The 24,171-nt window shown below is 45.7% G+C and overlaps 2 protein-coding genes across 6 annotated transcripts in view; one reads left to right on the forward strand and one right to left on the reverse strand.

The window, feature by feature from the left end:
* Positions 1-153: 153 nt before the first annotated feature.
* On the reverse strand, positions 154-8,476 carry SLC25A27 (solute carrier family 25 member 27). 2 transcript variants are annotated; one of them, XM_080587407.1, is made up of 9 exons: positions 8,188-8,476; positions 6,610-6,801; positions 5,779-5,863; positions 5,123-5,245; positions 4,302-4,414; positions 3,198-3,282; positions 2,440-2,532; positions 2,004-2,106; positions 154-1,416 (listed from the first exon to the last, which is right to left on the reverse strand). In XM_080587407.1, the coding sequence occupies exons 1-9, from the start codon at positions 8,288-8,290 to the stop codon at positions 1,345-1,347; spliced, it is 969 nt and encodes a 322-aa protein (XP_080443533.1). In that variant the 5' UTR covers positions 8,291-8,476; the 3' UTR covers positions 154-1,344. The 2 variants fall into 2 exon arrangements, with proteins under 2 accessions (XP_080443533.1, XP_080443532.1); XM_080587406.1 differs by having other exon boundaries at positions 154-2,532; positions 8,188-8,323.
* CYP39A1 (cytochrome P450 family 39 subfamily A member 1) overlaps positions 8,350-24,171 on the forward strand; it is a 38,261-nt gene continuing 22,439 nt past the window's right edge. Inside the window, exons 1-7 of one of the 4 annotated variants that reach the window (XM_080587388.1) lie at positions 8,350-8,480; positions 11,892-12,002; positions 16,939-17,074; positions 18,358-18,532; positions 20,136-20,285; positions 21,121-21,214; positions 22,663-22,761. In XM_080587388.1, the coding sequence (XP_080443514.1) occupies positions 8,412-8,480; positions 11,892-12,002; positions 16,939-17,074; positions 18,358-18,532; positions 20,136-20,285; positions 21,121-21,214; positions 22,663-22,761 (834 nt within the window). In that variant the 5' untranslated portion in view covers positions 8,350-8,411. The other 3 variants (XM_080587390.1, XM_080587389.1, XM_080587391.1) reach the window with 3 other exon arrangements.

Genomic DNA, 24,171 nt, shown 5'->3' on the forward strand with positions numbered 1-24,171 from the left:
TAATATTTCTGAAGAAAAAACTTCTGATCACCTAATAGTGGTGAGATAAGTATTTACACAGCATTTGTTCCCACCTTAGAGTCACACACCCAACCACATGCAGCCATAACAAACCTACAATATAAGGAAAAAGTACAAGTGAAGCCAAGAAGACACTCAGATTGTTTTTAATCAGAAATTGGCACCTGGGAGGTACTGGTTGCAAAGTCTAGTCTGGAAGAAATCTTGAGTATTTACTTGGAGAACAAACTTTGTAGTGTCGTTTCATTGTTTGGTGTTGTTAAATCAAAGCCAGCTTTGTTCTGTCTATGTTATGATTTCTACTAGAGTGCATTTTTGCCTCCTCATAGACAAAGCCTAGTGACAAACAGAAGTAGTCCTCTTTCCTATAAGATGTGGAAAGCTTTAGATTAAAAAAATATATATTCAAATATCCTGTGTTTTTTTTTTTTTTTTTTTTAGGGAACATTATATTTCTGCCTAGATTTAAAAAGGGCAGAGCGTATATTTCCATGGAAAAGTGGTACTTTAGTGACCCAGTCTGCCATGTCAGTGCTGGGACTGTGAAAGGACAAGTAGTGCAACTTGTCCTGTGGACAGCACGCCTATTGTGAGCCCATTAAGTAGGACAGAGTGAACTAGGCTTTTGATTTCTTAGGCTTTCCTAGGCTTTTTGATTTCAGGGACTGAATTTCACTCGTGGATGTTACTCAGGTGGTTGAGTGTAGAGGTCAGACAGATTCAGGAAAGCACGAGGAGCACAGCCCCTTCTGCTTTTTGTGCAAAGCGAATTGAAAGTCAGGTGAACTGTTTCAGTCTGTTTCAGTACCTAGCACCCTGCACTTGGTTTGCCGAGGCATCATACTAAAGAGGTAGTTCTTTTTCTATGTGAAAACAAATTAATAATAACAAAAATTCCTAAGTAATTTTATAGGCTGGTAAGCCACATGTTCAGTGCTGCATTGTTCAACCTGCTTTTGTCCTTAATTTCAGGAATCATCACTATTACAAAACATACAATATTCTACTTGTTAGATTTTTTTTTTTTTAACCTTTGTTCACTCTTCCAGAAAGCTGATGCTGGCTGCCAGTTGAAGTCTTATTGTGACATTTTTTTTCTTGTGGATAACTTAACCTTCATACAGCAGTCTGCCACGCAGCCAGTGTGCTTAAGTCATGGCTAGTCCTAGCCAGGAAGGACTGGATTTAGGGCAGCAATCTATACATGCGATCCTACTCCACTCTCCTAAATGAATTAGTTCTTTGTGGGGTAGGAATGCCTTGTGGAATGAAAATACAGCTTTCCTATTCTTCGTTTTGTGGATATTAATGTGGTTTATGATTTTAAAAAGAACTAACTCCACAGATCCTTCTGATTTGTTCATACGTAAGCCAGAATACCAGTGACCAAGGAGCCTGTGAAAGCAAGCACAGAAGTTAGAAGCTTGAAACAGAACTGACCAAATAATCCCATTACATTAAACTGTTTTTGTCTCTTCTTAGAAATGCTATTCCCAAGCTTAATCTCATGTCTGTCATAAAAACTTTCATGTTGCGTATGGTTAGGGCTACACAGTCCTTCACAAGACACCGAAAACCTTTTTTTGCAAGCTTGCCAGCCTGTAAATGTTTAACGTGAAATGTTTTGTGCTTGGGAACTACTTGAGGCTGAACGCTTCTTAATTTTTTGTAAAGGCTTCTCTTGTTCTAAAACGTTAATCAGATAATTACATGGTTCTCCTTGCATAAAATAGGAAACTTGCACCCATGTAGCTGAGATGCTCTGCTCTCTGCTTTTTTAGAGCAATATACCGGTGTTGGGCAAAAGCCTTTTGTGCCTAGGAAGTGGCGCTACATGCAGTTGTTTCATCCATTAGCAGCTATGTAACTGCAGTTAAATAGAGACACCCAAATAACTCTGAAATGTTGATAGAGCAAAACACTCCCTTCATTTTAATGCCACATCTTTCAACTTTTACTAAAGACAGTTAAAAGGCATTTACCATTCGCATCCAGGTTGGTATAAAGCCTTTGTATAGAGACATAAACCCTTCACCTTGTACCGTTTGAATCAAGCAGTCCACAGAAGACTTATACAGCAGACCTCTAGCAACGTGCAGAAAACAAACAGTTAGGATTACAAATACACAAATCAAAAATAAAAAAAATCCCATCCCAAATGATAAATAACCTGTATCAGCTAAATTGGTACAGTTATTCTTTTGTAAGCTCACTGGAGTCTAATTGCTCTGAATTCCACTGAAGTAACTTGATACGGCTATGTGGTCATCCCAGGAAAACCCCTGAGACACACAAAACTGAAATACTAAAAAGGTAACAAGATGAAGAGCAAGACTTAGCACCTGGACCAACTCCCAGTGAAATCGGAGAGACTCAGGGTCTCGCTGTCCTACTGAGAAGTCCCCGAAGTGTCCGTACCTTCCCTGCTTGTCTCTCGGCTGGTTCATTATCCGGGTTTTGACCACATCAGCAGGAGTTCCCAGGACAGCGGCCACCAAGCCAGAACAGCCACTATCAATAACAACAGGTACTTAGCAAAAAACCTACAATTTATCTCAAGTTAAGTTCCAATACTAAAGATAAGTGAAAACAGTTATTCATGAAATCATGAGTAATACCTCATAAATTAACATAAACTTGTTTAGGAGAAGGCTTGCTAGTACTGCCTCCTCTCAAATGTCCTCTCAGCGCCAGCTGCCCTCGCCTCTGTATGTAGTCCTGAGGCAGGGGTAAAGGACCCATAATAATTGATTTGTGTTATTACTTAGGTAAAGCAGATCTCTTCAGTATTCAAGGGAATAAAAGAGGTTGTTCTGCAGAGGTTATATCGCTTGCTCTTACTGTTTGTTAACGTTAAAATAGATTAGATAAAATAGTAGCAATTCCAGAAAGGTGAAAATTTGTGTGCTCTGACAGGTGTTCAGATGTACCGGTAAGGCTCTTCTGGTGAGTGCAGTTTCCTAGCAATGGTTGCATCCTTTGTTTAGTGACTTCTGTGCAGTGATATACTCTCAGGTGAAAAAAACCCAAACCACTACCAGTATGAGGATAGTTTTATCATCGATACCACAGCTAAAGACTAGGGGCTTCTGCTAGCACACGGGGGTCATACAGGTCCAGACAGCCAGGCTGGGAAAGCCCCACAGTGGAAAAGGGGTAAAAAAGGAGCAGGGCACCTGGCAACGCTGTGAGTGAGACTGTTGTCTGTGAGTGGCGTGTTCAGAAGCAAGAAGTGCTTCACGGAGTCGTAAGTAGTCAGATCTGTAAAGAGAATAATGAGGGGAGAAAAAGCATCAGAAGCAAATGGTGTTTGTGCTGTTTATTACTGACAAAGGATGGAGATTTGGCAAGACCTAAATTTCCAGTGCAGCTCCTCCCACTGGCACATGTAGCAGTCTGCCCCCAGTTTCTGATGCGAGTTGTGGCACGTAGCTCCCTTCGTTAGACGTGTGAGTACCTGCTCCCTCCCACTGCCTTCTTCCCTGTTCTACCCTACAAATGGCAGCATAGATCCCAAATGGAAAGTTGTGCAGCATAATTCATTAAGCAAGGCCCAAAATGTCATGATAAGGAGTGTTCTTCCTCTGCCACCTCTGTGCGCATGCCATAAAAATGTTAAAAATGTACAAAGATAGTAGATATTAGATCTAATCCACTGAATCTACAGAATTTATATCACGATCTTCTGAAAACAGATCAGAGTTATAGCATCTGGGTGTGTGAATGAAGGGCAGTGAGCTGAAAGTTAATGGTAGATGTGTGTTGCGTTTCCAGTGCCCTCACCAGGATGACCCTCCCAGGTCTCTGTAGTGCTTTACAGCCCAAAGGGACCCAAGTGAGTATTTTTCACTTGTAAAAGAGTTTGTTCGTTAAAGTTTACATGCTGCGACTACTTGTTGCATCATGTATGGAGAGGTATACCTTAATGATACTTATTATATTTTTAATAACTCCTGCTGCAAACCATCCAGATGATCAGTCCTGCTGCTTAGCAAGGTGTAGTTTACACCACTTCCAGTTTTCTGTCTCCAAAGACATTTTTTGGTCGTGCTGCTAATGTAATCCTGTGTGGGCTGGCCTAGGAAGTGGTACCCAGCATGCCAAAGAAGATTAAAACATGCAAAATGAAAAAAATAGCCAAGGTAGTGCAGCAGGATATGCCAAGAACAGAGCCAGCGTTTATGGTTGGAAGCTACAGGCAGTGCCTTTCAGTCCCAAAGACTTAATATTTAAAGCTTAAATGCGGCCTTAAGCACCGCAGACCACGTAATTCAATTTACCTCCCATGTTTACCAGAGCAGCTCTCTGGACATTTGGCACCCATCCAGCCCAAAGTCCTCGAATTCCTCCTTCCGACAGGATCTTCATAAATGCGTGGTGCACTCCTCGAAATCTGAAATCAATGTTTAATTGAGAGAGAAACCAGCTACAGAGACATCTTCGCGTATTCCAGAGCTTTGCTGAGCCAGGTCCTCACTTAGGAGTGGCAGTTCATACCTGCGAGGATCTGGTCTCTGGATCCCTTTAATCTTTGACTTTCATACCACGACATCTTAGCAATTGTTTCCCTGGTAAGCAGCAGTCTGGTCACTAATGATAGGTGACCCTCTGATTCCACAGGTGTGTTGCAATACTAAATGTGTAAGAAACCTAACAATGCCAGCCGTTTCAGACCTAAAGAGCAGAGTGTCCTGGTACCTGCAAGGAGGGTGTCGAGCCCTGCTGTTTGTAGGTAACCAAGCCTTTCCCTACGCCTGTGAATCCCAGCTGAGCCATTTCCCTGTCCTTTCTTCCAGCTTCCCTTCAGAAAGCATCCTTCCCCCTCCCTGGTGGTGTGCTGGTGTGGAAATGCTGCACGCCTCCGATAGGCAAGGGTTTGTGGTCTCCAGGACTTACACACTAAAATAAGGAAGGCAAGTATAAATGGAATAAGGGGAAAATCTCACATCCCCCCCCCTTTTCTGCCCAGAGCCATTGCATGCCTCTTCCTCCAACAGGGACCAGAGCAGCTGGGGAAGGGGGTGGCAGAAAGCAGAGAACCATGCCCTCAGCCAAAGAATAATCACAGGCAGGATAAACGCCAGCCTGGAGAAGAACTGACCGTAAAGGCTTTCCTTCCAGCTTCCTTTTTCCTTCCATCTGCATCTGCACCTTCACCAGATCAGTTGGGCTGGCGAAAAACTGTCCGATGGCACCCGCAGACATGCCTCCAACAACAGCTTTCCTGCCGCACAGGGAAACCAAACACGCTGCAGAACACACTGGGGAGCTTCACAAATCGCAGTGCTAAAGAGTTCGGCAGCACGGCCCAAGTGAGACAAATGTGAATGGCTCTTTCTTATCCTGGCAGCCAAAGTTAAGATGATAATCGTGGCAAATGCAGGTAGTTAATGTAGTCAGGAATAGTTCGGTTAATTTCAAGTTAATATAAAAATTGCGAGTCTGCCACCAAGATGCTCTGCTTCCTCTCTGGGTTACGTTATGCTCCTCACTGAAGGTTTAAAGGCAGAATGGCAAGATACAAGAGAGGTTGCTGTATATATTATAACAACTGAATGTCGATCTGAAACTCGGAACTGCTTGCCAATATATAAAACCCTTTCCTGTAGCACCAGGCAGTCCATGCAGATGCTTAAATTCCTACTTTATCTTTACCCTCTTTAGGTGGACGAGCCATAAAGAGAAGAAAGCTTTCTAGGGCCATCCAGAGTAAAGGACAATCCCCAAACAGGCAAAAGCATACATGTGCAACATTACCAGAAAGGAAAGCTTTCGTCCTCAGCCCTGCCAAGCACAGAGTCACGCAGATGTTCATATGCAACCATCCGAACACCAGAATACACTGTGGAATACAAAAGCAGGAGGTAAGTCTTAGGTCTGCCATTTCTGGAGGTCACCCCGTGAGAGAAAGCTGAGGGGATTTGTTGTAAAACATTGTGGAGCTTGCCTGGGCCATCTGGTCACTGCTCTCATGTTCATGGTCAAAACAGGAAAAGCAAGGGAGCTGGCTGGTACAAATGCTGTAGCCAGGAATTTTTACACTCTTTGGCTGAACCATAAACGTCCCAAGAGGCAGCATGGCTCATGGCAGCACACCGAGCAGACCCTACTGCACTGCTCCCCTCTCAGCTGGCCGCCAAGCACGGAAACTGCCATGAGTGCTTTTGGGGTTTGTTGCTGTCACTGGCTTTGCAAGTAAAACACGTCAAACTGTTACCTGTGGCCAGACCATTACCATGTTTCTTCATCCTGGCATTAGCAACCTTATATTTTTTTCCCCAGTCTGTCCCCACTTCCCTTGGATAAAATATATTTATTGTTCTGGGGGCTGTGAGTGCCTGTGAGCACTGAAGACCTTCCTGCAAAAATGTCAGGGAAATTATATTTTGTTTTCCTAGAGGCCAGAAAAAGGCCACGAAGAGAGGGAAGAGTGGGGACTGAGCTGGAATCCCATATATTTCAAAGTGGGATTGTAAAGCAGGCTGAAGAAGTCCTTGCAGCTACATTTAAAGTGTGACAAGATAGGGGAAGCTCGTGGCCCAAGGCCGCTGGCCACTGAAAGCAGGACCCGAACTTGCCGATAATCACCTATGTGCCGGTAGACGGCCGGAGTGGCTCCTTGCCAGAGCTTCAGTAAGCCTTCCTCCTGCACCACGCCAGCCGCCGTCCGCAGCATGCCGCGGTACGGGACAGCCTGGCCGGCAGCAGCTCCGCTGCCACGCGCGGCAGCTTCACCTTGGACCTGCAGTCGAGTTTTCGTGAGATCCAGGGGGAACGTCACTGAAGAGAAGGAGAGAGGACAAACATGAATTTGGGTTCAGCTGTGGAGGGACGTACTGCACCGGTGACATCTACACCCGAATCCCAAGGCAGGCAGCAAGGCGTGAGCAAAGTGCAGCGACCTGCAGCAGGGCGGGGGTACTTGCGGGGAGCAGGAGGTGATTCACACCCAGCTCTGTTCAGTGTGGCGTTGGGCATGAGACACGAACATGCATCAAGCCCCAAGTCTTCCTCCCCTACTCCTTTTTGAAGCTGTCATGCCATGCACATACTTTCCAAGAGACTCTGGGGTAAAAGTAAAAGCTCTGTTCCAGTTACTCCTCCTGAATAAAAATCAGTCGGATCCCTTACTGGGTGTCTGGCCCCTCCAGCTCTGCCCAGCATGGTGGCAGCACATGACCCAGAACCAGGAACAGCACAACGCTGGCCATGGTGTAACACAGACATCCTTGCAGGCGAGCATCTATCCTAAAGCCACCCTAAAGCACACCAGAGCTGCTTTGCTGGTGCAGACACAGAGAGTTTAGGTTTTTAGTTCTTTCACAGGAATAAGGGATGGCCAGGAACAGTGGCCCACCTCCATCTCAACTACCCAGTGCTGCTTCTGAAACACTGGGGGTGCATTTTTGCTGCCCCTAATTTCAAAATCCTGAGCAGTCATTATATGGCTGGTGTAAAGGTGTCCCTCTGCATGCAGGCCAGCAGTGGCTCTCTGGGCAATGGGGCACGGTAACATGGTGCTCATGCTTAAAGACCAGCAAAGAGAGACATCACAAATGATTAGCACACTGCCACAGGTTTGCACGTAAGAGTCTGTAGCAGTCCTATACCATACGCTGAGAAATACTACGAGTAAGTTACTGAGGACAGAGCAATGCCATGCAGATGCCAGGGTGTTTCTTTCCTGCCTTTCACCAAGCAGTTTGCTACCCTCCATTTTTACAGACAACTCTACCGTAGCCAGAAACATGAAATTCAGTTTTTTCTTTGATTAACCTACACATTAACTAGAAAAGCAAATTCCTGCAGAAAACAGCACCTTGCTACTACCTTAGGCAAAAGACTGCCTCTAGTGTTGCTCCAGAAAACAAGTGCAAAGGTTAGATTAGTCCCAACTGTGCTGTGCTAATTGACTGCAGCGCTTTGGTCTCAGAGGCGAAGATTTCCATGCGAAAAACCCCACAGATAGCTCAGGTGGCGTAAAACACTTGCAAAGCCTAAATTATGGGAAAGGGAGAGCGAGCAGAGTGGAAGCAGCAGATTTGCTGGAGCGGAAACGGCAGAACAAATGCCGAGCAGCGAGGAATCTGGGGACTGAAGTTCTCCCTGCCCCCCAAAATCAATTTTTGATCCCCTTCCCTCCAGCAAAACCACGGTGATTTGTACCTAGTTCTGCCACAGCGGCCGCACAGGCTGACAGAGCGAATTTGCTGGCCCGGGGCCATCTCTCTGGAAGAGGTAAGCTCTTCTCGTCTTCTGCAGGTACCATGTAGCGTGTGACATGCGGCAAGGCTAAGCAGCCACCCTGTGCGGCTCTGAAAGAGGAGCGGCCCTGGGCACGCTAGCTCAGCTGTGCTCTGGGTTGGTGAGGAGACAAATTTCTGAAGGTCATGTTTCTACAGTGCCAGCGCTCGCAACCGCAGCAGCCCAAATTCCTCCGGAGAGCTGCAAGGTCCTCGGTGAGTGACACGGGAGACAGCGGGCTCCTGGGAAATGTAGTCTGGCAGCAGCACTGCCCCCTGCCCTCAGACTGGGAGCGCACAATTTTGACACTTCATGTTAAAAAAAAAATAAATCATTAACAAGGCGTCGAGATTATGAGAGCAGCTGTGGGGCTGTTTGCTTTGTGGGGTGTTTCAGTTTGCACCATCTTCGTCACCGACAGTATCCCCAAAGAGCATCCCGGTGCCAAATGGCTGCGCAGGCACCGTAGCCACCTTCTTTCAGACAGATTTAATTGATCCAAATCTGGTTTAATGAAAGCGAAATTAGCAGCAGACACATACACGCTGAGCTGGAGAACAGGCTCTCTACTCGAGCGCTGTCAGCAGTTCCCTGGGGAAACTGTTCATGGGGGCTCGGCACAGAGCTGTACAGTTTGAGCAAGGGGCGCACAAACCTGGGAGGGCAGGAGCTGGTCTCTGCCAAACCCCTGCATGTCAGAAGTTTCAAGCTGTTCCTGGATGAGCACGGAAGCCCCAGTGATTGTGCACCATTCTGAATTTCTCTTAAATTAACGTAGGCACATTTTGTTCTCATCCTGAAAATGAGTAAATAAATAAGGCATGGGCTGCTCAAGAGAAGCTCTTCATTTACCATTAAAGCACAGCTGAATCACTGAGTTAATCATTAGCCATTGATCACTAAGCCTCACACCGAGGATTTGAGGGTTTTTAGGACACAGAAATCATCCGAGAACCGCCCCCCAGCCCTAACTAACATTATGGTACGCATTCCAGGTCACAATAACTCAGACAAATGAAGGGAGCATTGCAGGTAAAATATCCAATATCATGGGGATTTCAGAGCCACAGCCTGCTCCAGTGCTTAACCACTTTGTGGACATTTTGTCCTTATATTCAATCAGTATTTGCCAGGTTCCAACTTCCAACCATGGCTCCTCGTCCTTTCAGATGTGCATCTCTGGGACATCTCGCTATGTCCTTTCTGTAACTATGCTTTAGGGGCTGGAAGCCAACTAGATCCCTCCTTAAAATAAACCGTGTAACACAGCATCTTAGGGAGGGAAGGTCATTTTTAGTCTGGACTCTCCGTGGTCATTTTTAGTCTGGGGAAGTGCACTGGTTTTTAAACCAGGCTGATCTGGGGACAGCGCTGAGGAACACAAATGAGTCTGAGCTGGAGATGAGCGTTTGCTGCGGCAGCTCTTGACATCTGGGGTTTATTTACCCCCAAATCCTGAGGGAAACAGCTCTAGCGGAGAAAACCCTTTGTATTTATTTATTTTGTCTTTTAGTGACACAGCAGTTTCTGATTTCTGTCCAAAGTCAGTTCAGGCTGCATGCAGGGGAAGGGAGCATGGACTTCAGCTACAATGGAGGCACAGCAGCAGAGCCAGGGAGGGCTGGGTGCTGCTGGGCAAGGCAGCCAAACTGCCCAGCTCCTCCAGCCTACCTTCAGCAGTGGGGACTGTGGTGCTTTCCATTGGAAAAAAAAAAACATTAAATATTATCTTAATCAGGCCTAAGACCTAGCCTGAGGCAGCTTGTTAGTGACAATCATGCCACCGTAGTGGCTGTGTCCTCCTCACGATAGTTCTGTCAGTAGCATCTCTTCCTTTGCCAAATCTTTCCCAGGAAGCAGAAGCTAAGCTAAAAATTGAAACAAACACAAAAGTCTTTAACTAACGTCTTCACAATGTTTTCAGGGCTTGTCTCACCTGTGCATAGAGGTCACTTCAAACTCCCTGCTGGGGTTGTGCATGTAGTGAAAATATCCTCCAGTATTACACCAGTATACATGAGGTGGCCCTGCTTGAGCTGGGGGTTGGCCCAGATGACCTCCAGAGGTCCTGGAGCCTCCCTTCCAACCTCAACCGTTCTGTGATTCCCTGATTACAAGGCTTAAATCTCCGGTCTCATTCACGTTGCCCTTGTGCGTTGACTTCGCGTTGCCCTCTGCTGAACTTGAGGTTCTCGTCAGCCCGTTTCTCCACGCTGATGATGTCCTTCTGGGTGACATACCCCGGGTCTATCAGCCACTGCTCCTGGTTTTGTACCACCTAGAGACTTGCTGCGTGTGTTCTCTGTCCCACCACCCAGGTCACTGATGAAGACATTACACGGTAGTGGTTCCAGCATTAACCCCTGGGGTGCACCACGCTTGCACTTACGCTTGCACACTTGCCCGCTTGCACTTACCCGGTACGTACTTCATCAATTTGGGGGCGGGAGGCAGTGTCAGAAGCCTTGCTAAAGTCAAGGGAGACAGCATCCACTGCTCTCCCCTCTACCGAGCCAGTCACCCCAGCACAGAAGGCTTTAACAGGTGCCTGGGATGGCTGGGATAAATGGATGTGGGAGATCATGGAGTGTCTCATTTCCTTCTACTAGCTGGCCCACGCTTCATATAATACAATCTATAATAATGATATATATTATTATATCTGATAGTAATATATCATAGAAGCATCTAGGTCGGAAGAGACCTCCAAGATCACTGAGTCCAACCTCTGACCTAACACTAACAAGTCCTCTACTAAACCATATCACTAAGCTCAACATCTAAACGTCTTTTAAAGACCTCCAGGGATGGTGACTCAACCACTTCCCTGGGCAGCCCATTCCAATGCCTAACAACCCTTTCAGTAAAGAAGTTCTTCCTAACATCCAACCTAAACCTCCCCTGGCGCAACTTTAGCCCATTCCCCCTCGTCCTGTCACCAGGCATGTGGGAGAACAGACCAACCCCCACCTCACTACAGCCTCCTTTAAGGTACCTGTAGAGTGCAATAAGGTCGCCCCTGAGCCTTCTCTTTTCCAGACTGAAAAATATGTGATACCTAATAGCGTGTCCAGTGCCTGAGGAGCAGATAAAGGCTCCAGGTGCTGACCTAACAATTCAAAACCTGCTAGTTGCCCCCGCAATGCTGCTGCAAGGCCAAAAGACAACATTTTAGAGAAGTCTGGTTGGTTTCTTCGTGTGTGCAAAAGCAGCAAACCAAAATTACGTACAGAATCCATTGAGTATAAAAAAGCACTGCAGCAACCCCCCGGCACATCTCCCCGGTGCAAAGTTCAGGGATTTGGCACAGCAGCCAGTCCAAGTTTTGCAAGCAGCAGAGCTGGTCCTCATCCCGGAGCGGCGGACAACTTGCTCTGCCTTTTCCACAGCCGGGGCTTGTCCCCCAGGCTGCTCCCTGCTTTGTCACCGTGTCCCCGTGGTGGCGGCCAGCTGGCCAGGTTGACACAAGCGCCCCTATTGAGCAGCAGGGACAATCCTGGCCCTGCCGGGTGCTGCGGCAGGCGGAGCAGCCGCTGCAGCAGGCAGCGAGAGGCAAAATGGCTCTGGCTGTGCTCTTGGCAGCGCTCCTGGGACTTGTTGTTATTGTCAAGTGGTTTTTGTTTCAGCCGAGAAACCCGAGCTCCCCTCCTTGCATCGGGAGCTGGATCCCGTGGGTCGGAGCCGCCTTCCAGTTTGGGAAAGCTCCCCTGGAGTTTATAGAGCAAGCCAGAAGCAAGGTAAGGGCTGCGGCGGCGTGTCTGCCTCTGGGTGCGTGCTCTTCCTGCAGGGGGGAAGGCAAGGAGAAACTTGTGCTGGAAGTTTCAGCCTGGCAAAAGCGATCAGCCCTTTCCTGTCCCGCGTTGTAAGGTCGGGAGCGTTGAGCTGGTGAGGGCTGGGCTGTGTGGCAGGAAGCCTGCGCAGCCACGGGCCGATCTCCGTGCTGGGATTGTCCTGCTCGGACTCGGCTCCGCTGCTGTTTCGCTTGCGCAGTCTGGGTACGTGTTAATCGTGGTTTCAGATAATTCAGGCAGCCCTGTGGCAGATGCTGGGACCAGGAGACTTACTATTTTTGTACCTGAAGTTAGGGGACATTTCTCAGCATCAGCTGGCATCCCGCAGCACACAGGAGAGGCACAGGCACTCTGGGCCGGCAACTTGTTCCATCCTAACAAATGTACCAAAAAGATGGTTGGGAAGATTTACCCACGGAGAACATGCCTTTCTCTGTCTGTCTGTGTAGCGAGAGCCTAAACAATTCGTTTCGATTAGATACCTAATTTCTAGACAGCTAATATTAACTGACATAAAATCCATCTTCCTGTTTTCATTCGGTGATGTTGTCACCTGCTACTGATGCAATATTTTCAGCCCCAGGTGTTCAGTACTGAAGGACCACACAGCCCCACTACTGGCAAACACTATCTAAAAATGAAACTGCTCTAAAATCCTGAAATTTGACAAAAGTCTTAATAAACACTGGATGTTTAAAATTTGCTTTCTTTTTTTTTTCTTTTTAACTATTAGATTTTGTATGCATAAATACTTCTTTACAGCTCTGAGTGTTACAAACTCAGAGTGTAATAAAGCACATTGGGTGCACCGTAGGGTTGTACTAAAATGTTTTTCTTACATCTTTTGTCTATGCGTAGCATGATCAGTAATTTTTTCATTCATCCAAGAGCAGAAACTTAGGACTGAAACCTCATCTAAGTCCATTCTCCTGCATTTCAGGAACCGTGTCATATAATACTTTAAAAAAAATGATCAAGCCTCACTTGAAAAACTGTCATAATACTTCTTTGACTCTTCTGTTACGAGGCTATTAGAGCACCTCCTTGTTCTATTGAAAACATATCCTGGTGGCAGCCAGATTAAAACTGTCATTTCCAGTGCAATCCCCTTTGGGGACAGATATTTTACGATGACATAAGCTTGCTTCAGTTGTCCTTTTTTTTTTTTTTTCCTAGGAAGCTTTTAACAAAATCTCTCAGATTAATTTTTTAAAACAAACCAGACAGAAGAGTCCTGCTTGGGGGTTCATTTACAGCTTGAATGAGCAAAACTTTTGCACATTAAAGAACGTGTTGAAGTACAAACACACACTTAGTGGCCCTGGCTCTGCTGAGTTTGGTGTTGATCTTCCTGGGGCCCTGTAGGCCACGCTTGGTGCTGTGGCAGCTCCTGCTCTGCAGCACCTGAAGGACTTCATAAACCCAAGGGCCAGCATTTGTTCAGACAGAAACTAGAACAAGAAACAATTTTAATGAAAGGAAACTTGAGATAAGGGAAAGGAGAAAGAGAAAGCTTTTTTATAATTTTTTTTTCTTTTAATCTCTGGCTTAGCACCTTTCTTTTGAGTGTTTCCTTAGTCCAGCAACTCAAGTCCTCCTGTGTGGTGACCTCCCTCCCTTCCCGTGCTGAGGCCAGGACAGACAAGCCGTTTCCTGCCTGCTCCTTTTTAAAGGGCTAAGCACTGCCGCACAGTGCGGCCAAATAAAACAGGTGCTGCCTGCCAAAGGGGTTGTTATCAGGCATTACAAGGGTGGCAAAATACATCTGCAATAGTTTCAAGCTCCGTGATACTGCCAAAAAAGGGTTAAGTGTCCTTAGTGCTAGCAAGCTGAACACGAACAAGTCTGTTCAGAAACAGGCTCCAGGCAGTGTGAAAGCTCCCCAGCTGCGTAGGATTGGTACTGTCAAAGGAGACTTTCACAAGTAGAAGCTTCCCCCCCTGGATTAATCCTTCAGCCTGCCACAATGGCACTCATTTCTTTCTCTGTCCTGAAGGGTTAAATGGTCTTACTGGTGTCTTATTTTGTGCCTCTCCTTCCCTGCTTCTTCCCTCAGGTCCTGGGGCAGCACACCAGACTTCCTTTTTCTGCCAGTCTATACTTTACTTGAAGTTCACTGCCTCCGTTTTCCTCCTGCAGAAGAGTATGTGGGCCGGGAGAATTGTCATTTTTTCCCCCATGTAACACCAGTGGCTCTAACAAAAGCAAAATTCCCTGCTCTAATAAAATATTTCATCTCTGGTCTATTAAAAGATACCACCTCTTCCTCCTGAAGCCACCCGACTTCAATTTCAAACACTGTTTTGTGTGGTGTTCTCCGTTCACTGGGAGCGCCTCGGAGACCCTAAATGCAAACGGGATTTTCATCTTGCTTTCTCTGCCTCTGTGTCTCAGCAGGTCTCCTCCTCATGCCCTGTTTCACCCAGAGCACGCAGGTAGGAGCGCAGTGGTGGCAGGCAGTACCCCTGCTCCGTCAGTACCTGCCCGTAACGCAACAGTGGTAAATCCAGACCCACTCGGCAGCTTGCTCCAGCAGCTGATTCTCTTACATGAGAAAATGAGAATAATTACAGCAGGACAGATGACAGGTCTGTTTATTCAGGTGTCTGCCAGAGCAGTGGCCCTTGGTAGATGCACACCCAGATGAGCGTACGCCGCCTTCTGCTTTTCCGTCCAAATTTCTGACTGTCGAGAGTTTAGGGACTTGATAGGCTGGAATTTGCATCCAAGTGATCTAGCTATGCTGGCCTAACCCGTTCTGTTACCCTGTGCATTTTGGCTTCCACGGCATTCCATGGCCCTGAATCCGTAATTTAACCATGCACCTCGTGAAGAAAGTATTTTGCCTAGCTTTAAACCAGCTAGCATCTAGTAGGTGCCCACTTGCTTTTGCAATATGAGAAACTGGGAATCGTTACTCTTTTCTTGAAATTTCCATACTTCTGTTCATCCTGCTGTGCATCCCTTCACATTTTCTGTCACATTTCACATTTTTCTTGTTCTGGAGGTCCTGTACGGAGCTTTCTAATTTTAATTGTGTTTACCCCAGGTTTTATTTGAACTACTTGAAATAAATTGCAGTAGACTGGATGGGATTTAACACCAGGTTGTTTGTGTAGGTGTGTACAGGTAAGCTTGGTGTCTAGCTTTACCAAGGGGCAGTGAACACGTACCTCGTCCTGTCCTGGAGCCTAAGGGCAGACCGGCTCACTTCACCAACAGAGGTGTGCTGTAGCTGGTGAGCTGAATCAAGCTTTAGGGTCCTCTCACCGTGTAGACGAGATCTCCATCAACTGTGATGGGAGCTTGGGCATCTTACTCACATGTAGTCACCTAAAATACAGAAATGCAGTGTCCCAGTCTTAAATAGAGAGAGTGTGACTGTAATTGAATAATTAAGTTCCTTTGGAGGTAGTTACTAATTCAAATTTTATTTTTTTTGAAAATTATTTTAAATACATTTTAATGTTCATTTTAAAGCTAAAAAAATATATCGTATTTAGAAAGAAACAAGCCCAGTGACTCCCTGGCTTTTACCAAGCCTGATGCTGAGGACATGCTGTTATCCATGAAAACAAAAAAACACTTAGCAAGCTAGGTGATTTTAAAACAATATTTTATTTATCATCACCCAGAGAGTTTAAACAATCTTTCTTTCTTTAATAATTTACAGTTGAAGGACACAATCAAAATTCAAATGATGTCAAGAGGAATCTTTTTCTTGCCTTCAAAGAGCCTTTGATGGAGCCCGCTTTCAAATACAGACCCAAACAACAAAAGACATGGTTGAAGTCAGTGACATTAGTTAGCCATGTGGGCAAAGTGGATTCAAAGCTTTTCAGCGCTCCAAACAGATAAACAGAAAACTTTTTAATGCCCTTGTCAGCATTTTAGCCTGCAAGAGAAAATCAAGTTCCTTGATGTGGCTAGAGACTTTATGAAAGCCCCAAACCACTCAGTTTGTGCAATAACTTTGCCAAAAGACTTCTGTGCAGACAAACGTCAGTGCTGGGCTTTTAATTCCCATCCGAGGCTCTCGCCTGTGAGCAGAAATCACTTTCAGTAAGGAAAAGACAGAAAAGATGCTTCATTTCCTAATTTTGATTCGTATGCCTGAATCTGACAGCCCGTAGATTGCGCGCACTTGTTTGCTAGTTGGAAGTATCTACAAGCATCAATGATCTTTGTCATAATGGAAGAATTCAGAGGTGAATGCATATTGCTGAAAGTTTTGAGAGGGCTCTAGGATACTAGATTAAGGGAAGAAGTTGAAGGGAAAACAAAAGAATGATTTATGTCAAAAAGCTTCCCTGAATATAAAGCTTAACAAGCTCCATCTATTCCGCTGAGAGTTTGCTAACTGTTTTGATTAATTGTTAAACACCTTTACAAGAAAGATACCACTGGTATTAGCAGACCCTTTAAACTAAGAAAGGAAAAGAAAGTTAAAAGATGCAGGAATGGGGAGGTTTTGTTACAAAATCGTGGATTGAAATAGATAGGATTATGGGGTTTGTGATGTGGGCACTTTGCTGTGGCAGCCAAGGGATGCTATAGATACTCCATCACTTGGTTCTTTAAATCCAGGTAGGCCATATTGTTTGAACTGTAGTGTAATTCAAACATGACATACTGCTCTCAGGGAAGGAACCTCTTCTGCTCCTCAAGAGGTCAGGCAGGCACCTGTATGTCACCTTCTGATCCGTAAGTCTGCAGATTTTGCTCAGATTCACGTTCGTCTTCATGCACTGCTGAACCAAGGCGTGCAGAGAGCCAAAAGGAGCAGCTCCTCTCCCCTGACCTCCCCGCAGGCCTGGCCCCTGCTGGGGCTCCCTTCAAACGCCTTAGCAATAAAGTAACACGAAGTCTCTCTCTGTTCCAGCATGGGCCTGTGTTCACAGTATTCGCTCTGGGAAAACGATTTACTTTTGTGACTGAGGAGGAAGGAGCTGAAGCCTTTTTTAAATCTAAAGACTTAAATTTTGAACAGGCAGTACAACAAGCTGTTGAGAATGCAGGTAAATGAGCTCTTGCTCTTTTTTTTTTTAAATGGGAATCAAGTCCAGTTGCCCAGGAATGTTAAAGGCCCGGTCCAAAGCCCATCACCTTTTTGATCACGTCTTAAATACCTGTCTTAACCCATGACCATGCTCCAAAATTCGGGGGAAATGGAATTCCCTCATGTAGCTCCAGCACTGCAAGTCTGCAAAGTGATTTGGGTTCAGTCACAAGGATTCAAAGGTTTCGGAACCAGGGACAATCATTGTCTTATCATCAAGCAACGCCTCTTGGAGATCAGGTCCTATCCTGCAGCCGGCCACTCCACTCATGTGTAACAGGTTTGGAGCAACAGTGTGTTGTCCTCTCACTTAATTTGCAAATTAGTTTGTCGCAATGTTTAGTTGTTACCCTGTAGTACAATGGTCATTAGAAACGGATGTGGTATATATCCCATTGTCAAAGGCATATTCCACCAGCATGTGTCCTCATATCTGTGTGGAATTGCACTGACAGGAATTACTTTAAGTAATTTGGTGATTTGGGGGGTGAAATCAGAGAGAAACAAGTAGGCAGAGAGACTAAAGCACAGAATCCCCAAAGCTGGAAGGCACCTCTGGAGTGGATCTAGTCCAAGCCTCTCCTCAGGGCCATATCCAGTAGAGTTTGAAATATCCCCACAGCCTCTCTGGGCAGCCTGTTCCTGTGTCTGACCACCCCCACAATAAAAAACTTTAGGTTTCAGTGGAATTTCCTGTATTTCCACACATGCCTGTTGCCTGTTGTCCAGTCAGTGGGCACTGCTGAGAAGAGCCTAGCTCCATCTCCTTTGCTGCCCCCACCATACATTTATATACGTTGATGAGGTCCCTCTGAGCCTGCTCCTCTCGAGGCTGAGCAGTCCCAGCTCTCTCAGCCTCTCCTTGTATGACTAAGAGGATGTGCTGTAGTGGGAAGACCCAAACTTCTCACTGGGTTCATTAATTTCCATTTCAGCTGGTTTTGTACATGTACAGAGTGTGTGTGCATCTCTGCACATCCCCACTGAAGCTGGGGGCAGCTCTGTTGATGGCTGATTCTGGGACCGAAGCCAGAGGCAAGAAGATATTGCACAGACTGGTAGGGGGTTCGCCTAAATCTTTACAGGGTGAAAATGAATGTTTCTGGGAATTTCACTCCAGATAAATGAGGGTTAATGCACTTAGAGTCACAAATTACATGTTTAATTTTTCATTCTTGTCTTTCGATGAATATCTACTTTGTCTACTTCCCAAAACACGTTTCTGTTTCTTTTTGTATTTAGTTTCTGTTCCTGCGGAAGCCTTTTATCAGAATCACGGTACCCTGTACAGCATGATGAAGGGAAAAATGGGTCCTTCTAATCTGCACATGTTCACGGGCACCTTGTGTAGGGAACTGCATGAGCACATGGGGCACCTGGGCACCAAGGGCGCAGGCGACCTGAATGACCTGGTGAGGTAAGGGAATTTACGGCTCTAATGCGTGGGCATCCTGAATGGGAACAGAGATGTTACAATAAAGCAGGTGGAGCTCAGGCTATCAGGTTGTAGGAAATCTGTCAGGATGCTCGTCACTCCCAGATAGAAGAAACATTTGAATTGCCTGTTTTGAAGAAATAGCATCTTCCAACAAGTCTTGTTTCCCCAAAAATGGGATGAAAGCTTTACGTGTTCATAAAGAGCAGACCAAATGCTTCATCTTCAGCAGGATGAAAACTTTCCAGGTGAGCCAAGCCCTGCCCTGTTAAACAAGAGCTTCTCAGATGACTTTGTGGTGCTAAAACTTCATCCTTCATGTGAAAAAAATCCCTTAACTGACAGTTTCGTGTGACAAAAACACAGCTTTTAACTCCTCCTCCTTCCTGAGTAACACCTGTACCTTGCCTGTCCATCAGGACTACCAGTTGAGCATTGCCTCTGGCTTGGAGTCGTCTCTAAAACTTCACATCCAGGTTTATTTTGCTGGCATAATGCTTTTTCTGCATCATACATTTAAGATACAGATTTTTGCTGCAGGTAAAACACTGAGCACCTGTCAGCTCACTTACTGCAGTTTTGATTAATGGGGAAGAAGGTGGGGAAAAGGGACTTTGAAACCTCCCAGCCCTTGGTCCCACTGGTCTCAATAATGGATTGCAAACCCCCTCATCCCATGGTGTTCCCCCTCTGAGATCAAAGTCAGATCTGTTTCTTGTAAAAAACTGACACTCATCAAATTGGTAGCGTGCTCCACGGCTGCTTGTTCTGCTAGCCTTGGCTCACCTTTGCTTGTTATTCTGTGATTCTATGATTATTCGCCCACCTGAATCCGTCTGTGGGCTTTTCCCTGGGCTCAAGTACCCGAGGGCAGAGACGGACCTGTTCTGTGCCGTAGCAGCACCTGCACAGCCCATGGGCCACAACAGTTGCATTCGTAGAGCCAGCAGGTGGCTCCAGCTTCTCTGTGATCTTTAGAAGAGCAAGAAAGAAAAAGCTCTTGTCTGAAATACACTTTCAGAAGTAGCTGGAACCCAGGAAAGACTGCGTAAGTCTTTTGTAGAGCTACAGTACAGATGAAGGGGCCTGGGAAAGGAGCTCGGGGTTTGCAGGATAACAGAGGAGCAAACTGGGAAGGGGTGAGACAAAAAGAAAAGAGAAAAACGTCATTCTGTCCAGCAAAACTGCAGCCAAAGGAAGGATTTCCCTGGGTGTCTGGTTGCAGAAGGGGTTGTGCAATGCCCAGGAAGTCCACAAAGCTAACCTGAAATGAGAGGGGTGGTTACTGGGGAGAATGGGACCTCAGCTCCCAGAGCCTTTCTGCCACTGTTCAAGTGACCAAATGCCAGCTGCTGAAGTTTGGCCACACTCAGGGGACTTCCCTGAGGTCTCTGCATCTCCCAGCCCCTGCTTAAAATCTGTGACAGCTCTGAGTGAGGTGCGGACCTTGGGGCAGCTCTCCCGTGCTGTCATGGCACAAGGCCCCCAGCTTCTTCCCTTGCAGTTGAACGCTCTGCATCCTGACCTACGGCTGCTCCAGGAGCTCTCCCATCACCTGTAAGTCACGGGGATCTTGTCCTTGCAGGCACGTCATGTATCCAGCAGTGGTGAACACTTTGTTTGGGAAAGGCATCTGCCCGACAAGTCAGAGTGAACTCAAGGAGTTTGAAGAACATTTTCAGAAGTACGATGAGGATTTTGAATACGCTTCTCAGATGCCAGAGTGCTTCCTGAGGTAAGGGAACGGGGCTGATGCCTGCGGTGTACCCATTGTGGGCATTTTACTTGCTGGGATATCAACCATGAGGGACGTTCTGCTGGAGGGTGATGCGCTGTCTTTAGCTCATCCTTGGCTCATGCAGGCTTTCAACTGGATGCCCCAGAAAAGTCCTGGCCTGGTCCGGTCTATTTCTCCTGGCACAAAGTGGAGGCAGCCTTGCTCAGGGGGCAGAGTCCAGCTGGACCCGGCAGGGAGCAGCAGAACTGGGCAGAGGGCAAAGGGCTGAGCCTAAATGAGACTCCCAGGCTGAGGGGATCTCCAGTGAGGCATCTCTCTGCTCTTTCTCACACCTCCATTATTTTGTTGGCGGTCTGCCCTCAGCTTACACAGCGGCACTGTGGCAGAGCTGACCTTGGGTAGAGGCAACCAAAACCCAAGGAAAGAGCTTGCAGAGCCTGTCAGTGCTCTCGGGGCTGTGACAGCACCTTGAGCACCTCGCAGTCACCTTTGGAGAGAACTGAGGATGCTCTAAAATGAGACCTTTATTTTCTCGGAGAGGATTGTTCTTGAAAACATTGACCTAAGCGATCTGTCCAAAGTCACAATGAAACCTCTAGTGGAGTAACTGTGAAAATCCAGGGGTCTCAAGTAACAGGTCCTGGCTATGAAGGTCTCAGACGTGCTGTTCCTCACATCAGTCAACACCGCTGCCAGGCAGACTGACCATTCATCAACTGGCTGCTGCCTAGGGGCTCTTGGAAAGAAACCAAGGAGTCCTTCTCATGGAAAAGGAAACGTTGGTTTGTGCTGCCTCGGTTAAGTGCTTCTTGTTTGTTGCTTTTCTTTACAGGAACTGGTCTAAATCCAAAAAATGGCTTCTAAAATTATTTGAGAAAGTAGTGTCAGATGCTGAAAGGACCAACCCTTCAGAGACCACATCCAAGGTAAACATCCGAGGCTATGAAAAAAGATGACTTTGCTGCAGATTCTGACTGAAGGAATGAAGGGCAGGATTTATTTCTGTACTGGGAGAAATGTACCAGACATGTCAGCTTTTGTAGATATTCCTTAACTGTCCGGTATTGCTGTTACCTACATAGGTCAGACCCATAATTTTTGAGCCCCACTCCTCAATTTAGTTTGCTTCCTACAATTCTGAGGCTTGACATCTTTAGGGAATTTTACACCAAGGGATCAGTGCTATGACCCATAGCTAGCCTCCGGTATCGCAGTTACAGCGAGCGGTTGAAAGAGGCGAGGGAAAGTCTCTTTGGTTGTTTCTCTGAGGGCACTGGGCTGTGAAATTTCAAAACCTCACATGTACTATTTTAAACCTTGGTGTAGACTGATTAGATCCTCCAGCAGCCAGATTAGTAGGGAAAAAAAAAAGATAACTGGATTGAAAGCCAAGTACCCTAAATATTGATTGTGTCAAAGCTGTGATAAATTGTCCCCCTGGTTATTCTCCTTAGCTATGGCAGGAATTCTGTCAATACGGCTGACAAGTGCGAGGGCGGACTGGCCTGGGAGTCTTGATCAACTGAATGGTTACAGAACAGATCATTAAACAAACCAAATTTTATTTAGACTTTAAAAGCTTTACATACCATGTTTTCTTTTGTAAAATAAACCAGAGTAATGGAAAGAAACAGAGGGCTGGAGAGGGAATGATGGGAGGTAAGAAGGTGCAGGAAATAGGAACCACATACTGAGCGTCATAGGGAATTTGGAAAAAGAGTGGTCGTTTTTTTATTCAAGGTCAGCCTTTTCACTCTGAAAACCAGACAAGAAACTTTGTCTTAAATGAATGGTTGGCTTACATTTAAGGAAATACTATAAGCAAAAACTGGTGCTAGATTATTACACAGTTGCTGTAGTTTCAAAGAATACCAAGCTATTAAAGTCCCTGGTCGCTAACAAAGCACCTGGAACTCGGGGGTTTGCTGATAGATCAGACCATCTCTTCATAGCAATCGCTTCTTTGGCTGCAACAGAGAGAACATCTTCATTTCCATTCAGTTTGTTCAATCCAGTTCGTAGGCTTTTCAAAAGACAGGAGCAGGAATTAAAGAAAAAAAAGTTTTTTCTTTCTTGCACATGCAAGCAACAATGGAGAGTGAGGAAGTAAGATTCCCTGAAAACTTTAAGAAAATGGAGGTCAGTGCAAGTATTCAGTAGGGATTCGCATGGTGCCTTGACTTCTTTTGGCCCTCTGCGTATGAGCGAGTCTCACTTTCATCTCTGTGCTTTGTGACTGCAAACAACCCATAACTAACATTATTGCTCTGTGATAAAGGAGTCTTATGTCATATCCTTGAATTCTGCTAAGCCCTACCCTAAACTAGATTTTAATATGTTTTTGGAAATATGATTATTATTTATTTTGTAACAGACTCTACTGCAGCATCTCCTGGATAATTTACAAGGAAAACATCTGGCTCCCAGTTACGGTCTCCTAATGCTCTGGGCTTCCCAAGCAAATGCTGTCCCTGTAAGTACATCGGCTAGAAAAACACCTTTCCTGTTCAAAAGCCTGCATTTGGGAAGCAAAGAGTTTGAACCAGAGGTCACACACGCTGCATGTATTCCAAGAAGGGATTATCACACCCACGTTTATCGCTACAAATATACTCAGGTTGCAATGTCACAGAAGCAATGACAAGAAAAGCTCTTCCCGTACTTTTCCTAAATTATAATCCCCCCTATCATAACATTTGGGGAGCATATATCTCATAGCTATTAAGATCAGAATCTTCAGCTGTGAAAAGCATCTAACTCCATTTTGAAACACTGTGGCTGTATTATCTATTTTAAATATTCTGTGTAAAGAATATCAGAAGCATAATATGGAGTAACTTCACCTGTGTGTAAATCCTTAAGCAAATTTGGGTCCCTTGCTTTAGAGGATCTGCTGTACAACTTCCAGTGTTGCTTCAGGGGAAGAAAAACAACAGTTTGATTTTACTGCCACTTAAGTTTTCTCTATGTTAGAAATTGATTTGATGGATTAATGACACAGATAGGTCTATACTAACAAGGCCAATATATCTAACACAGCTTAGGCTGACCAAAGACATTTATAGGAACTTCTTAGATCAAAAATCCATAGCAGCAAAAACATCTTTTATTTACCATGACTACTAAGCTCTTTCCAGCACAGTTACGCCCTTTACAGATGTGACTTAGAAAATGATAGTTATTTTTATATGTACTCCTATCGGATATATCTGTGGGTTTTGTAGATTGGGTAATGTTACAATTTACCCCAAAGGAACCTCATCCATTTCAGTGAGGTTTCTGTAGATCCGCACGTTGGTACAAGCGCAAGGCGTAGCCTGCTGTCTGTTATCAGGATAACTGACATTCCTTCCATAACACTATCATTACTTACTTCTGTAATATTCAGCTCTAAATAGACATGCAGATATTTCGCTGTTTCTCAGAATAGTCACGAGCCACTGCTCTGGTGACTGACACGATGAAAAGAAGCCTTTCACCTTCCAAGGGGATTTTTTAGAAGCAAGTTAAACCCTCTCATCTGAAACAATTCAGTTCTCCCTCCATGCAGTGAAGGCAGTGTCCAAGCTCTGCAGACGAAAACTAAGCTACCAGATTTGTGTTGCAGAAGGAGAGCTGTGTCCACGTGGGGCTGTTTGGGAAATAACAGAGTTCTCAGCCCTCACCAGCACAGATGGCCCGCGACCAGGTCTACGTGCGGGCTGCGTCGCCCGCTGGCTCAGCAAGGGAGAGGCTCCTGGCAGTGCTACAAGGCCTTCTGGTTTCATCCTTCTTAAGAGGATTTACTCTTTTCCTAAATTTCTTGATTTTCAACTTTGGTCCCTGATCGGTTAGCAAATTATTTCTAAAGGGGATATACTACTGCTTGTTTTGATGATAATTA

This window comes from Anser brachyrhynchus, assembly GCF_964034855.1.
Source record: "Anser brachyrhynchus genome assembly, chromosome: 3".
Classification (NCBI taxonomy): Eukaryota; Metazoa; Chordata; class Aves; order Anseriformes; family Anatidae; genus Anser; species Anser brachyrhynchus.

Coding starts and splice junctions, on each gene's coding strand:
- SLC25A27 (XM_080587406.1), bottom strand. CDS start 8,290: ATGGTACCTGCAGAAGACGAGAAGAGCTTACCTCTTCCAGAGAGATGG. Junction 5,864..6,609: donor GGCCGTCTACCGGCACATAG/GTGATTATCGGC, acceptor TGTATTCCACAG/TGTATTCTGGTGTTCGGATG. Junction 4,415..5,122: donor CTGGAAGGAAAGCCTTTACG/GTCAGTTCTTCT, acceptor CATTGATTTCAG/ATTTCGAGGAGTGCACCACG.